At 44.4% G+C, this 16078-nt stretch overlaps 1 protein-coding gene across 1 annotated transcript in view; it reads left to right on the forward strand.

Annotated features, from left to right (window-relative positions):
- The first annotated feature begins 1165 nt into the window (after positions 1-1165).
- LOC111723920 (microtubule-associated serine/threonine-protein kinase 4-like) overlaps positions 1166-16078 on the forward strand; it is a 175316-nt gene continuing 160403 nt past the window's right edge. The window contains exon 1 of the mRNA XM_023510857.1: positions 1166-1829. Coding sequence (XP_023366625.1) covers positions 1467-1829 — 363 coding nt within the window. The 5' untranslated portion in view covers positions 1166-1466. The remainder of the gene's footprint in view (positions 1830-16078) is intronic.

Here is a 16078-nt window from a genome sequence, read left to right on the forward strand (position 1 = left end):
GAATTTATATCCCATCCAGAGCGCAGAATGGGATTAGAGCTGAAGGCAAGCGAGAAATCATTTATTTCCCGTTGCTGAGCTGAGTGCTGGCTCCCAAAGAAATTCAAGTCACCCCCAAAGGCTGCATCCTTCAGCTCCAGGGAGGGCCTTAAGGAGAGTCTATTGATGCTTTTGATGAAAGTTCTTTCTCCTAGTTCTTAGAGGCACTAAGGAAAATGAAGCACCCCACCCTGCATCTTGCTGGTTTACAGAGTCAGGAGAAAGTAAAGTGGAAATGTGCACTCTTCATCTGCTTAGCTGATGTACAGAGACAGACAGTGAGTAGGGCCACAGAGCCCATTCTTACTCAGCTCCGTCCTAATTAAATACAGGGGCATAAATAATTTTCCTCCTTTTCAAAAGGCTCAGGATTTTACTTAACGTTTTACTAAATAATATAAAACAGAAATAAAGGCAGAACAGTCTTTTGAGAACTTCCCAGGCGTCCAAGCCAGCCACCAGCCACTCTGCCTAAATCTTGTGTGTGTGTGTGTGTGTGTGTCTATGGTATATATCCGCTCCAACCCTGCTCACAACCAGACAAGACCCGTATTAATATCTCCACTTACAGCTGAGGAAACTGAGACCCAGGGAGGTTAAATAGAAATCAGGAATTGGAGATCAGCTCCGTTTGATCCACTCACTATACCACGGAGTTTCTCACTTATTCTCCACCACGCTGGTGAGTGCGTGTGTGTGAGCGTGACAGAGCGTGTTTCCTTTTCTTCCCTATAAAGTCTTCCTTCTCCTTCTGGTCAGTTTTCTCGATTTCACTTTTTGGAGTCAAAGTCCAGTTCTTCTCCAAGGTCTCACCGTTCCCTTGCTGTCCCGCTCTAATGTCCTGAGGACGGCCAGCCACTCCTCCGCTAAGTTTGGAGTCCCAGACCTTGGCCCGGATTCCCAGCTCCCCTCCCACCGTCCAGGGACCCGCGCCGCGTCCTCGATCCCGCGCGCCCCAGCGCTCTCGCCGGACCCTGGGGCCCCGCTTCGGCCCCGCCTCCCCTACCTGACGCCCGCGCGGCCGGGGGCGCCGCAGCCTCCGCCCACCGGCGCGCCGGCCCTGCCATTGGCTCCCCGGGCTGCCCGTCTCCGCCGCTCCGTCCTGGAGGCAGGTTTCGCCGGAGAAGCCGCAGTCCCGGCGGCTCCGGCGCGGCGCGGGAGCACTGTGGAGCGCAGAGCGCGGACCGGAGCGGGCATGTCCCTGCGCACGGGAGTCCTCGTCGGCCGCTGGGCCCCGGGGGCTGCTAACTTGGCGGCGGGCTCCTGCGGCCCCGCCGCGGCCATGTAGTCGCCGGCGGGGCTCCCTGCAGCCCGGGAGCGGCAGCGCGAGTGAGCCGGAGCCCAGCAGCCCGCGGCTTCCCCTCGAGGCGCTGAGCGCGCGTCGCGCCCCTCCGCCGCTCGGACGGCACTTTGGGTCCGAGAGGGAAATGGGGGAGAAAGTTTCGGAGGCGCCGGAGCCGGTGCCCCGCGGCTGCAGCGGCCGCGGAGCCCGGACTCCCGCTCCTGCGCCTGTCGCCGCGTCGTCGCCGGGTCCTTCTCTGGCGGAGTCCTCCTCAGGCTCAGAAACTCTGTCGGAAGAAGGGGAGCCCGGCGGCTTCTCCCGCGGGCAGCAGCCGCAGCCGCAGCCGCCGCCGGGCGGCGCCCTGGACGTCCGCCTGGCCGCCGCGTGGGCTCCCGCGCGCGTGCTGCTCGAGCCCGGAGCCCCTGCGCCGCCGCCGCCGCCCCCCGAAGGAGCTGCGCCGCCGGCGCCCCGGGGCAGCAGCGCGTCCCAGGAGGAGCAGGACGAGGAGGTGGGCCCCGCCTTCCCCCAGCTCGCCCCTCCGGGTCCCGGCTCCCTGCTGACCCTAGCTCCCCACTCCTCGGGGACTGTGGGCAAGGGCGCGCGGTGGCCGGGAGACCGGGGAGACCCCGGGCGCTCTGCCTCCAGCCCGTAGTAGTGACAGTTAGGAGCCTCCCCCTTCCCCCTTGGTCATGGACTTCCCTGTGGCTGTTACCCCGTGTGTGTTTCTACTTTCGCTGCCTAATGGTCTGCTTTTAAAATGTCAAAGCAGCAAACTCCGTAGTTTGTGTGTCTTGCTTTGGTCGGTCTGTGAATGGACGCGATCGGGACACCCAGCTTGTCCCCACAACTAAGATCTGATTCTCCAAAGTGGGCGTTGTTTCTGACCCAAACGCTTGGGCCAAGGAGGAGTCTGTGAGGGGAGACGTGGTGGGTTAGGACTGGGGACGGGTAGGAGCAGTAGCCACGGAACTGCATGGCGGGGTTTCAGTGGCGCCAGACCCCTGGCATTCACCTGCAGGTAGTTTTAGGGTATCCTGGCAGCGTCAGTGAGAGGAGGACTCCCCGCGCTCGACCCGCGGCGCAGGCGTGTGGCGCCTGCAGCTCCTGTTTGGACTAGTTTCTAGTATCTGGATGAGCGCTTGTCACCAAAGCATTTCGGAAACGTCCCACCTTGTTGAAGGGATCTATCTGTCCTAGTTTTGTGGAAGGATATCCGTTTGGAACTTGTGGGTCGCTCCCTGACACACTGAGAATGTGACTTTGGTGTCCTCTGGGCTGTTGTCTCTGGCTTTTTTCCTGCTTTTGCAGAACAGTTAAGGAAGCATAGGTTCTTCGTGTCTTTAAGATTGTTGGCTTTTGACGTTTGTTCGTGGGGAAGTCATAATCATCAGGCAGGGCCATAAATAAAACATCTTCTTAACATAGCGTCCTTGGAAAATTAATCCTTCAGTTCTCAGAATGGTATTTCCCTCATCTGATTGGGTTAGTTTTAGTAAATAATTACCTGCGTTCCTTAGAAGCAACTGGCGGCTCCTGGCTCCCCAGCCTGAAAGCAAAGACTGGGTCTCACAGAAGGTGGAAGGAAGCCAGTCCTAGCCTTGCAGAGATGGCACAAGTCTTAGCTGTCTTTGGCCAGGCCTCTTGCAGTAACCGTGACCCATTCCTGAGTGACCCCACCCCAAACTCAGGATTCTGGATGGGTGCCTACTTTCTAGTACTGTCCTTGGTACCTGGAGGTATGTCACCTTGAAGAGAGACCTTAGGTACGTTCTCTCCTGTGGTTTGGTGCTGTAATCTGTAAAATGAGGAATTCTAAGGTAAAGTTCATTTTCACCCTCATACTCCTATTTCTGATCAGGAATTTTGGATGGATCTAAAGGTCCAGATTGGCCATAGTGGCAGGATGTTGGTAGTTCTCTGCCTCACCCTGCACAGCGCTGTGTCCTGGTAGAGATGACCGGACCTGTCTCTGCTAGCATTCCTTGCTGGTTACATCTCCTTTGGAAGATGCCAGGCAGGTGCCCAATGCTTACACTGAGACTTTTGGGTCCACTTTCAGAGATGAGCACACTGTCACTGGGAACTAGGAGTACACCCCATCTTTATGATTTTTCACTAGATTCTAATTTACTGTTGGAACTGGTAGAGCAGATAGAATTAGTTGACCTGTTTTCTGTTTAGCTGGGAGGGTACTCCATGGCAAGTGACAAGGTCTTTGAGGCAGGAACTTCTCACTGTCTGATCAGGATTGTGTCGTTGATTTATTGCCTGGCCTCAGGGTGACAGTGTTTTACTCTCTTGGAAGTGGATATAATGGTAGTTTATTTCACAGGCAATGCAGTGAGATTTGCTTGATTGAAACACAGTTTGGAAAGTGGAATGACTAAATAACATTGGCCACTATTTGTGAAATCTCAGAATTGGATGTAAACGGATACAGTATTGCAATTTGTTGTGTAATTTAACCTGTGGCAAGGGATGCTGGAAATCGTCCAGAGGTGAAATCTTGACTTCTCTGAGAATTGTAAAGCAAAACTAAAACTACGTAGTTTTTTTTTTCCCCCTCAAGAGTAGAGAAGTGATCGTTTTGGTGAAAAGGGCTGAAGTACAGTGTACATTTTCCTGTTTTTACACTGGTGAGGGTATGGTGCAGTGGGTTTTAACCTTTTGTGGAGTTGTGGGCCTCTTTGAGGATCTAATGAAAGCTCTATCGCCCCTCTCCTCAGAAAACACACACAATTATAAATACCATTCCAGAGAGTTCAAGAATGCCAAGTTACAAATACTCAATGTAGTGGAAAGATCTGCTTGATGTCTAACTCTGCCACCTTAACCGGGTGTAGACCATTCAATTCTGTAAGCCCCAGCTTTCTCACCTCTTCAGTGGAAATCATAGCAATAGAGTTAGATATTTTACACATGCTATCTAATTTAATCCTAGAACAGTACCTAAGATAATAGCCTCGAGTGCCAAGTAAGTATTAGTGAGTATAATTTTCAAGTTACTTTGTGAAAAAATTTTGTGAACTGCAAGTACAACATTGATCTGTCCTAGTCTTTCACTAATGAATAATTCATATAATTTATGTGCTACATACTTACAGCCTCAGAGAGAATCTGAGGCTGTGTCTATTCAGTTTATTCCCATTTTATAAGCTAGAGAAGAGTTTTTATTTATCCCAAGTTGTATCATGACAAGGCACTGTAAATGCAGTGCCAGTTATAGGCCAGATACAAGGCAAAGAGTATAAAGCACTAAAAGCTGAAGTGCAGTTCTGAAAATGGAAAGATGTTTATTTTAAAATTGTTGTGTCTAGCTTTCAAGATTGATTATTTTCCAAAGTCGTTTTTCATAGGAACTTATTGTATCAATATTTAAAAACTGCAGACTTCAAGTTTCCAGTGTATTATTGCAGTGCTAATTTTTTGGCAACTCTGTTAAAGTCATTTTGAATATTTCTAGTATATGTGCACAGTTTGACCTATTTCATATTTTATCTTACTGTCAACATTTGTGAAAACTTAGACAATTTCTCCACTGAAGTCAGCTTTTAAGCTTTGTCTTAAAACAGTAGTTTAATGTGACAGTAAATGTAGTTTGTATGTGCTTAATATCAAGCACATGAAAGTTGGGGATAGTGTGACTTTTTGTTTAAAAAAATTGTACCTGGCTTTTGCTTCTTCTCAAGCCTGCGGATTTGGGGTCTTTGTGGGTTAAGTTCTGCCACAGTGCATTTCTGATCGTTAAGACAATCTAGACTGGAGGACTGTTCCTTTGACAGCATTTGTAAGATTTGCCATTAGGTATTCTGCCTTGTCCCTTCCCAGAGCTCCTTGTGGGGCCTCAAATAAATCACTTGGCTGCTCTTTGGTAACTGTGTTGGTAAACACATTGAAGGCAAAGCACAGTGCCTCTAATATATTAGTAGAGGCTCAGGAAGTATGTATTGGATGAAGGAGGAAAAAAGACATCTTTGAAAGTAGTTGCACATTTGATTGAAAGGTGACTGTGTGTATTCATTTATTTTTTCAGTTGTGAATTATGATAGTTAAACCTCTAGACCTCTCATCAAGAGAAAACTGTGGATCACAGCAGAAAATATTGTGAAGAGTTTTTCCAGGTAAATTTTGAATGAAGTCCAATCCCTGAGGTTTTACTTAGAACACTTTTGAAGGGACTTGTGTGTTAACCGTTATTAACTCTGGTACTCACCACACATTTTAGAACTTAGAACTTTCAGGGACTTTTAGAATGGCACAAAAGGGCTTAGTAGTAAAAAGGATTTCCAACTCAATATATACAACCTGTTTATACCCTGCTGCTCTAAGGGATTTGTTTTATTGGCAGAAGCTGGTAAACGGTCTTTCCTTAACAATAGGCACAGTTATGGGATGTCTTTAAACTGTTCGGTTAAATGGTGTATGAGTACGAGGATTGCTTTTAACATCGTCTTGGGGTTGTGTGTGGGTTCCTCGCATGGCAGTGATGCGGTGACTGAGCTTCTAGTGTTGTTGGTTACGAGACGAGAGAGCAAGAAGCAACCACAAATTCAGCAAAGCTTTTCATTGAATTTATATTTTATTATCACAGCAGCTACATAATTTGAAAAGAGAAGTAGTGGAGCAGTGCATAAATCTTGGCATATGTATTATTCAGTCTACTTTTGGATTCACTACTTTAGATCAGAATAATCACTCAGTCCACCAATATATGTTCATCCTGTGAGGCATTATCCTGGGCACGGAGGTGGTTTTGACCTCACAGAGCTTTTCCTCTAGTGGGGGAGATAATCACTAAATGTCTGATTATTAATTAATTGGTTTTAAAGGTGGCCAGCGGAGGAAGAGGCTGTGAGAGCTTGTGTAATGGTAGTGTGCAACTCATTGAGTCTGGAGTTGAGGACTGCCTCACCAAGGAAACGACGTGTGAGTTAACACCCAAAATGGTGAGCAGCAGTTAGAAGGGAAGGGACAGGTGTAATCCAGGTCACAGGCCCTGAAGGAGGAGAGAGCATAGTGGATTGGTGGCTCTGAGCAGCATCTGGGCTGTTTGAGACCTTGGTGTCAGATGACATTTGAGAGAGAGCAGCAGTTGGGTCACACGGAGTGTTTGGGCTTTTTTCTGGGGACACTAGCAACCTTTGAAGGATGTGAAGTAAGGGAGTGGCTTGCTCAGATGTATGTGATGAAGATCACCCATTTGGAAATGCTGGCATAGCTTGTTTATTAATTCTAGGGTTGGAATTGATAAGGCAAGAAATTAGGTACTCCATGCAAACACATTAGAAATATAATAGAAAAGGATTGAAATCTATCTAAGAGAACATCTTAGAGTGCCTGTCACTGTGATGTCATCTGAAGTACTGATTTTCCTGAAGGAAAAGCTTTACTGACTTGAGTGGCAAGCGAGAAGAGGCCTTGCTCTGCTTGTTTCCATAGTAAATTTTGGGGACGCATCTATCCTAGACAAGCAGGAGGGCAGGTGGTTTGAGATTGTGCGTCCCTGTTGACAGGAGGTATGATGTTTGGGTGCTGGCATATGTTACCAGAGTCTGGCTTGTTTGCTTGGATTTTCCCAGAGAGGTAAGGGCCAGCATTAAAAATGCTAAGGCTTTCACCCTTTCCACCACTGGTCTGATGTATTCTAGAAAATATCCAGTATCTGTATGTTGCCAGTGTTTTAGAGCCTGGACACAGGCTGTCTGTCCACTCAGACTTGTGGACAAAGTGCACGAGGTCACTTTTTTTTTTTCTTTTGGTTTAGTTCTGTAAGCAAGGGCATAGAGTGGGGTGTGAAGATTATAAGCTGGGGAAAGAATTCTCACATAGCATGTCTCAGCTTTGAGAAAGCTTCGTGGGAGAGGGTGTGCACCTTAGATGATTGTACTTTTTCGGTGAAAGCCACCTGTGTTGTTTCTGATCACATTTTTACATTCTGTGGTATTGCCCAGAAGGCTTGTGTTTCTTTCCTTTGTCCCTTCAGAGCCAGCAGCCAGTGTTTCCCTACTCTGGGATCAGGATCTGTCGAGACTAAGGATACAGACTCTGATCCTGGTTCAGCTGCTAATAGGCTGGATGACCAGTTCTTTCCTCATCTGTGAAATGGGCCTGTCATATTTATTGCTGAGGGTCGTTGTGAGGATCAGGGAGATGTTTTATGGAGGTACCCAGCATGATGCTTAGCAGTAGACAGCACTGACTATATGATGATATTTACTACTGTTAGTGAGGATGGAAAAGCTGGTTTATATCAAGTATTGGTACCATCAGGACCGTAGCCAGGTACATAAGCAAGAAACCTAGAAGTCCTTCCTTTATGGATTATGCTGCCAGCATGTTTTCTGGTAGTCCTGGCAGGCCTTTTCATTCGTGAGTAGGTAGGTATGTAACATAGTTATCTCTTTTAATTTCATGGACAGAGCATTTCTTAGGAGGTACTAAGAGCACAGCTTTATGGTGTATGATTCATTAACCCTTCTATTATGACACCATCCCTCTTTTTCTTATAGAACCTGCTCTTACTGATCAGTTATTAAATAATATTCTAATAGATTCTATGAACATGTAAGCTACTAGCTGCACCCAGGGATTTAGTCAGAAGGCAGCATGTCAGCTGTGTGCTGAGGTCGTGAGAGGACCATGTATGTTCTTCACCTTTCTAGATAATGATATGGGGGCTTCCTAGATAACGAGAAGGGAGTACCAAGGAAATCAGGATCATCTAGAAGTCAACATTGGTTTGTATATGGATGGGAGGGGTCAAGGCAGTGGGCCAGGAGCAAGTCCAACTTCTCAGAGGGGAAACCTGTTAGAAACGTGATAGAACTTTCAAAAATCCAAGAACTTATGTATGCAAATTACTCAACAAAAATTCCGTTTTAGCCCTTGGAACAGTATAAACATTTTGGTTTTTAGGACAAAAATGCAAATAAGTCTTTTAATATATAACAACTCAGATGCTGGTGCAGCGACTGCAGTGCCCTTGTCTCCCAGATACCTGGTGGTCTTCCTTGTGTGCTTGGGCGGCTTGACGTTTAGACAGGTTTGCATCATTTAGTTCAAAAAGATCTTTGTTCTCTTTTCTGTGTCCAGTACTTTGTCTGTGGCTTCTCACCTGGTCATGTTACGGGATTAAGCAGAAGTTGGTTTCTCATCTGTGTACTTGTTTTTCTCTCTCTCTTTGCCTTTCTCTCACCTGGTTCAGAATCCCTAGGAAAGCTTGGAGTCTCTTGTGCTTCCAGGGTCAGTAGAGAAAACCATGCCTTAAATGTAAAGTACTGGCTCAGTACTGTGGTCAGTGGTAAGAGTACGTACTCTGAGCTCATATGGAAGCGTATAGAGCGTGTGTGAAATTCCTGGTGGCTTTTCCAGCTTCTCTTAATGAAAAGCAGTCGTTGCTTATTTAATAATTTGAATTTATAACTAGACATGTGTCTGTGAGACAGCTTATAAATTCGGATCCTAGGCCTGTACTCTTCCTAGCCCATCAATTCTCCTCTCAGACACAGTCAATATAATTTTGATTATGGTACTTACTACTACTGAACCTTTCAGCCCAAATCCTTTGTAATGATACTGGGGGAGGGGGAATTGAGGGTAGGTGGGAGGGAAGATGGAAATACTGATAAATTGTGCTTCTTAACTAATTTCATAGGCTATCATGTGGAAAATGAAAATTTAATTTTAATGTTCTTGACTTTGTAATTTAGCGGTGTTTCTCAGTGGAAAGCAAGATCACAAGTGCACCCGTTTACTTTGGGCAGATGAGGGTGTGTTAACAAACTCATGTCCGATGTGGGTCTTTCGGCCTTTGCTTTAGAATTTGGTTAGCTACGTTTTAAATAAACTGAGAAGTTAGGTTCCTTTTAGACTGAAGATTTTGTGCCTTTCTGTGTTTGTCTAAAAAAAAAAAACCTGTCACATCTCGAGCTTTTGTTCTTCACATTTATCTTTTCAGGCATTTCTTTATGTGGAGATAGATGTAACTTCTCCAGTGCCGCCACGGCCTGCTTTATCAGTGGCTGGAAAACACAGTTAAATTTGGTTAGAATCGGAGGTTAAACTCCCATGTCACTGTACATTGTCATTGAGACTTATGTTCACAAAAGCCACAAGTTTAAAATGACTTCTTAGAGCAGTCACAGTCAGCTGACCTCCCTTAAAGTGTTGGAATGGAATATAGTTGTGATGAAATCCATTTTGTGTAGAAAGGGTAAACAATTAATGGCACAAATAGATTCTATTTGAATAAATTAGTTCCATGGAAACATACCTAGCTCCCAGATACGCAACACAGACTCGCAGAGTTTGCTTTTCACTCATTATAGCCGGAGTGGTTTAATTGACATCACCTGACCCCTCATCCGGGGTGCTCGTTTTAAAAGCCCTGCTCTGAGGCTACTCAGCTAAGAAGAGGAGGGGACGATTTCTCTCGGAAAAAGCTCAGCCCCCGGAAAGAACCACTGAAAAGTTTTTACCTTAGGAGGAGGATTTCAGACATCCCAAATGATTAGAGTACATTTTGGGAAAAGCCGAGAAGATGTCGACCCTCCAGTCCTTGTGGCTCTGGCTCTTAGCAGACTGGTAGGTGGAAGCGCTTTGTGAAGTTGCTGTGATTTTACTGTAGCTGAGTGAGCATCAGAGAGTGAGGGTGGCGCCTGTGGCTCAAAGGAGTAGGGCGCCAGCCCTGTATGCTGGAGGTGGTAGGTTCAAACTCAGCCCCAGCCAAAAAAAAAAAAAGAGTGAATGAGGGCAAACTACCCAAGGAAAGACTCTCTTTGCCCCACATTTTGGTTCTTACCTACTATTCAAAATACTAACCTTGGTAAACTTTGCTTAATGTAACATTTTATTTCCTTGGATTTCTTTGCTATTAGTTCTATAGGCCTTGGCCAAGTTACCCTAATAAACTGCCCCAGCTCCTTGTTGGTTAGCGAGGGGCTGGTCCCCAAAGCACCAGTAGGACCCTATTTTAGGACCAGCTTTAATCCACCATAATGGGTAGGTCCTCACCACCATGCGAATTTCCCAGTCACAGGGCAAAGGATAAAATGGAAATAACAATTTTGAATTCTTAGTTTTCCTCACAAAACTGCCAATATCATTTTTGTTAAGATTTCTATTTCTGATCTTAAAACATTTCTACCTGGAGAAAACTTAGCTCAGCTGTGTGAGCATCCTGCGGGCAGCAGCTTTAGCGTGATGGCGGGAGACTGATGAGGAAGAGTAGGGGAAGGAGGAAGGCAACAGCTCGCAAACTGCAAAGGTCATGCCCTTTTATATGTCTTTTAAAAATATTTTGGAATCATCACTTTCTGTGCATTAGGTTTCACCTGCCATTCCTTGTTCCAGTTCTTTTTTCCCCTTCTCTATAGCTTGGTCATCACAATTTTAAAAAGAACATGACAAACCACATTAGCTAGAAGATCATAGAAAAACCTTTGTTAGGAGGGGGGAGCCTTCTTTGGTTACTGAATTTTATGATTCACTGAAGATTAATTAGAAAGCTCTTTTTGTTACCTTACTGCCTACCTTTTTTTCTATAATGTTGTGCTGTGTTCCTACCTTATTATTCAGTGCTAAACAATCTTTTTTTTTTTGCAATTTTTGGCCGGGGCTGGGTTCGAACCTGCCACCTCCAGCATATGGGGCCAGCGCCCTACTCTTTTGAGCTACAGGCGCCGCCCTCTATTTTTTTTTTTTTTTTTTTTAATGACTGGACATCTTGTAGTGCTTTAGGGCTCTCACTCTGGGGATCGATCATCCTTAAAAATGATTGAAGATGTGAGAGTGTCTTATGAAGAGGTAGAAAGTGAGTATAAAATGTGTGTACTGTTAATAAAAGTAGTTATCTTGATTTTTCTGACTTTAAAAGTTTAAGATAGCAAGATAAGTTCTGTTTTGGTTTTATGGTATTATCTTTGCGCCTGAGTCATGCCAGTTCTCATATAGGTTAATTACATAGGTTTCTTACCATTTATATAACCTTTTCTCCCATTTCTTAACTGTTTTCTCATTTCCATTTCATATACTTTTTTGTAGTATAGTTAATAGTTTATAAATTTCTCTGCTGCTAGACCAGTGATTTTCAGCTGGTGTACCATGGCACATCGTGGCACATGGGGAGGATCTTAGGTGTGCCCCCCAAATTTTTAAAGATCATTACATTATTTTGAAAAGAAGTTCAAAGCACAGTAAATATATTTTTAACTCCTTTCTTTGAGATAATTTAAATGGGCCACAGAAGTTTAATAATAAGTTCAAGCATGCTGTGAGATTAAAAAAGTTGAAAAACACTATGCTAGACTGTGAGTTCTTCAGCATGAGAAAAATAACACATATCAGTTCAAACCTGTCCAACAGGGAGAGTTCACAGCATATAACAGTGCATTAGACAGAATTATCATTGAGGCATAATGGTGTCAAGATGCCATTCTGAAGGTTTTACATTCATTTACTCACTTAATTTTTACACAAGTCTTTTCGAAATTCAGTTGATAATTAAGTTGGTCCACACTACCATACTGTAGCTAGGTGACTCTGTTCAGCCTCCTATGAGTGAGCAGACTAGTGGAGAGGAACTGGAAGAGGAGCAGGTTTGAGGAGACAGGGAACCCCTGGTGATCTGCGTTACAGAGGCTGATGTATGTGCCACATGAGAAGTGGTGGCTGAGTGAAATGATTGGTACCCCACGCAGGGGATGGGTCCCTGTGCATTTGGCTTAAGAATTTGATGAAGTGTCTAGAGGACTTTGTTAAGGTTAGTGCTAAGATGTAAAGCTGTAATCCTGGGTTTTAGGCCATTACTTGACAGGGAAAGTGGGTTTCTACAAATGGAAAAGTTTGACTAGACCCCAACTTTATTTTCCTGTTGGCTTCAGGAGACTGTATTCTGCTAAGAATTTTTGACTATTCATTAAAACCACACTTACAGCAGGAAGGCATTTCTGGCCACATGTTTAAAGGAATTATTTTCATTTCTGATAAAATATTGACAGCTAGTTTTAGAATGTTATTAGTGATACTGTGTTGGACTCAGTTCTCGGGATAAAGCTACTATAAGTGGAAATGGGTTGCGGGAATTCTGGCAGTTATTTATTTATTTTTTTGGATATAGAGTCTCACTTTGTTGCCCGTGGCAGAGTGCTGTGGCAACAGAGTGCTGTTGCTCATAGCAACCTCAAACTCTTGGACTCAAGTGATTCTCCTGCCTCAGCCTCCCGAGTAGCTGGGACTACAGGCGCCTGCCACAATGCCTGGCCAATTTTTTTTTTTTTCTAAAGGGGTCTCTAGCTCAAGCTGGTCTCAAACCTGTGAGCTCAGGCAATCTACCTGCCTCAGTCTCCCCAAGAGTGCAAGGATTACAGATACAATCCGTGCCCCACCAATTCTGGCAGTTTTATTAGTAGTGGAAGAGTGTTGGCCTGTGATTCAGGAGATCTGAGCTCTTTTCTTGGTTTCTTGCTAGGCAAGTTTTAGTATCATGATGGTGACATAAGAGGTACTTTTTAGCTCTAGCTCTAGTTTTTTGTTTACTTCTGACTGTAAAAATATTACATGATTTTAAAATTTATTTTAGTTTTATTTATTTCTTTTAGAGACAGTCTTGCTTTGTTGTCCATGCCCGAGCAAAGTGGCTCGTCATAGCTTACAGCAACCTCAAACTCTTGGGATCAAGTGATCCTCCTTTCTCAGCCTCCTGAGTAGCTAGGACTATAGATGGGCACCACCACACCCACCTAGTTTTTCTATCTTTTGTAGAGATGGGGTCTTGCTATGTTTCTCCATCTGGTCTCGAACCTCTGACCTCAAGCAATCCTCCTGCCTCGACCTCCGAAAGTGCTATGATTATAGGCATGAGCCACCATGCCTGGCAAAATATTACTTTAAAATTTTGAAGTTTTCATCTGTTTATAACTTCTTATGAAACTATTCATTGACATTTTTCTTTTGACAACAAACTTGAGAATCAATTGTTTTCTGATGGAATAGGCACATATTCTCCCCCTCAGCTTTATTAAGGTATAATTGACAAAAACAGTATATATTTATGGTGTACAATGTGATGTTCTCATATGTACATACTGTATATAGTTGAAATAAGCAAATTTGATATATCACCTCATGTACCTTTTTTTTTTTTTTTGGTGCGCAGAGAACATTAAGATCTATGCACATATTCTTGACAGAAATTCTCACAAGGACACTTGCTCACGGATTCTTCCTTTTAGATTATGCTGACTTAAACTTAAAGGAAAAAATATGGTTTACTTACACGTTCCACTTTTTTTTTTTTTTTGAGACAGAGCCTCAAGCTATCCCTCTGGGTAGAGTGCTGTAACATCACAGCTCATAGCAACCTCCAACTCCTGGGCTCAAGTGAGTCTCCTACCTCAGCCTCCCAAGTAGCTGGGACCACAGGCACCCGCCACAACGCCCGGCCATTTTTTGGTTGCAGCCGTCATTGTTGTTTGGTGAGCCCGGGCTGGATTTGAACCCGCCACCTTAGGTGTATGTGGCTGGGGCCTTAGCCACTTGAGCCACAGGCGCCAAGCCACACGTTCTACTTTTATTCATCTTTTATGATTATTTGGTATTTTCTGTCAGTATCCTCCTTAATCAGTGTTGAGGATCCTGCCTCTTATCTTCTGATCCCTGCAAAGGAGGTTGACTCCAGAGAACAAGGTCAGTTCTGTGTCTTGATGCTGGATCCATTCAACTGTTGAGGCTTCTACATGGTTTTTGAAATACTAAGATTCTTTAAATAATCCCTTTGAGCATGAAGTACAGGACTGGTTTGGCCAGCAAGGGAAGGCAGATGGAGAATGTGAGTCCCTTGTAGTGCAAGGTAACTTTAGGACCTCACATGACCAAGCTTAGACTGTCCTGTAGAAAATGTGTCATGGCTATGTGTTGCGTCATCTTTGAAATAAAGTAATCTCCATAACACCTTAAGTTATTGTTTTGGCACAACTCTAATTTGAAACTAATTTATAGCTTTCATAGGAAAGATGTAACCTAATTATAGCCTTAGAATATGGGGGGGGAAGGGTGGGTGGGTGGGTGGAGGGAGAGTGATTGGTGGGGTCACCTCTGTGGTTTATCTTACAAGGGTACAAGTTAATCTTTCTAAAAGCAGAGTATGAATGTCTTAATAACTAGGAAAATGACACGAAGGCTACAATAACCAGTTTGATGAGAGTATTTCTAATTGTATATGAAAACACCACACTGTACCCCGTGATTGCATTAATATATACAGCTATGATTTAATAATAAAAAAAAGTTATCGTTTTGGGAAGAATCACAAAGGATTGGTTTTTTTGATGCTAGTTCCTGTAGACCAGTGGTTCTCAACCTATCTAATGCCGCGGCTCTTTAATACAGTTCCTGTGGTTGTGACCCACAGGTTGAGAACCACGGCTGTAAACTTTGACTGTGGGATTTTTGTCTCTTAAAGTTTCTCTACAAATCCTTGGATTGGTGGCAGAATCTGCAGGTTTCCAACAGAAAAGACTTGGATTTGGAATTCACTTGCTTCCTGGAATGACTTTCCTTGTGCTACGTGTCCCAAGTCTGTCACTCCTTTGTCCCAGATCAACAGCTTCTGATTTTGAAAAATCATTCTTTTAAATAAAAGATTTGTATGGTTGCTGCTCCTCCAGGCAGCCAGAGCCCTCCTATATATTTTAGACCTTAGCTGCCCAGCCCTTGAAGTGGACTAAAGTCTTTTTGCAAAGTTAAATTAGAATCTAGAATCTACCAAAAGTTTTTTTTTTTTTTTTTTAAACCAGTGTGCTTATTATGATTTTTTTAAACCAGAGGCTGGCAGCTCTGGCCTTAGTTTGTTTCAAAGTTGAAAATCAGATGAAGTGTGTAGTCCCCTTGAGACATAGTTTTGAATGATATTTTGGTTTCTGGATCAGCTGACCAAAGCCAATTAGCTCCCCGGATAGGGTGATAAAGTCCTAGAAATGGGATAATGGCAGGATTTGGGAGCTGAAAGGTCAGAGGCCGTTTTAGACCCTGTTTCCTGCAGGTCGGGGGTCCGCTGTTCCCCTCAGTGCAGTGCCAGCTCGAGCTCTTTGTTTCTCATCTGAGTTCTATTTGGGATCATAGGGACAGGTCTGTCTGCTCTGTGGCACTGGGATGGTACAGCAGCTTCTGGGGAGGATGACTGTGGCATAGGTAGTTCTCTGCTGTTTATTCTCAACGTCTGCACACCTGGAGGTGCAGGCCCCACCTCTCGGGTATTCTCCTGGCTGATCAGGGTGAAGCCGGGAGGGGGACCTACACACTCAGCATTTACTCCCAGCCAAGAGCTGCTCTGGGGAGCCTCCTGGAGACTTGGCAGTGACCTTTGTCTTCAGGACACTTTCATGTATGCCTAAGACCCCCTTCACATATGGGGCCAAGTCATTTTAACCCAAAGCATCTCCTGTCACTTTTCACTTCACTTTAAACAGGAAAGGTCAGTGAAGCCTCAGAATTTAAGGTAGAAGGTGGTGACATCAGAGAATCCATGCCTTTTAAAATAAACCATGTGTCATTATTAGAAATAAATTAAGGGCTCTTTGTCCAAATGCCCAGCTTTTCTTTTCTTTGTGTAATAAAGTTTCCTTAAACAACAAATGATTTAGTTTGCATGATCAGTCTCCCCCCCACCAGCTGACTTTAAAGTCTCTCATGGATTTTCTTTTAGCTAAACCTAGATAATGGGATAGCTCTTGTAGCTGCAGCTTTAAATAATTGCCAGAT

Source organism: Otolemur garnettii, unplaced genomic scaffold (assembly GCF_000181295.1).
Source record: "Otolemur garnettii isolate 467f Iridium unplaced genomic scaffold, OtoGar3 scaffold00017, whole genome shotgun sequence".
NCBI lineage: Eukaryota > Metazoa > Chordata > Mammalia > Primates > Galagidae > Otolemur > Otolemur garnettii.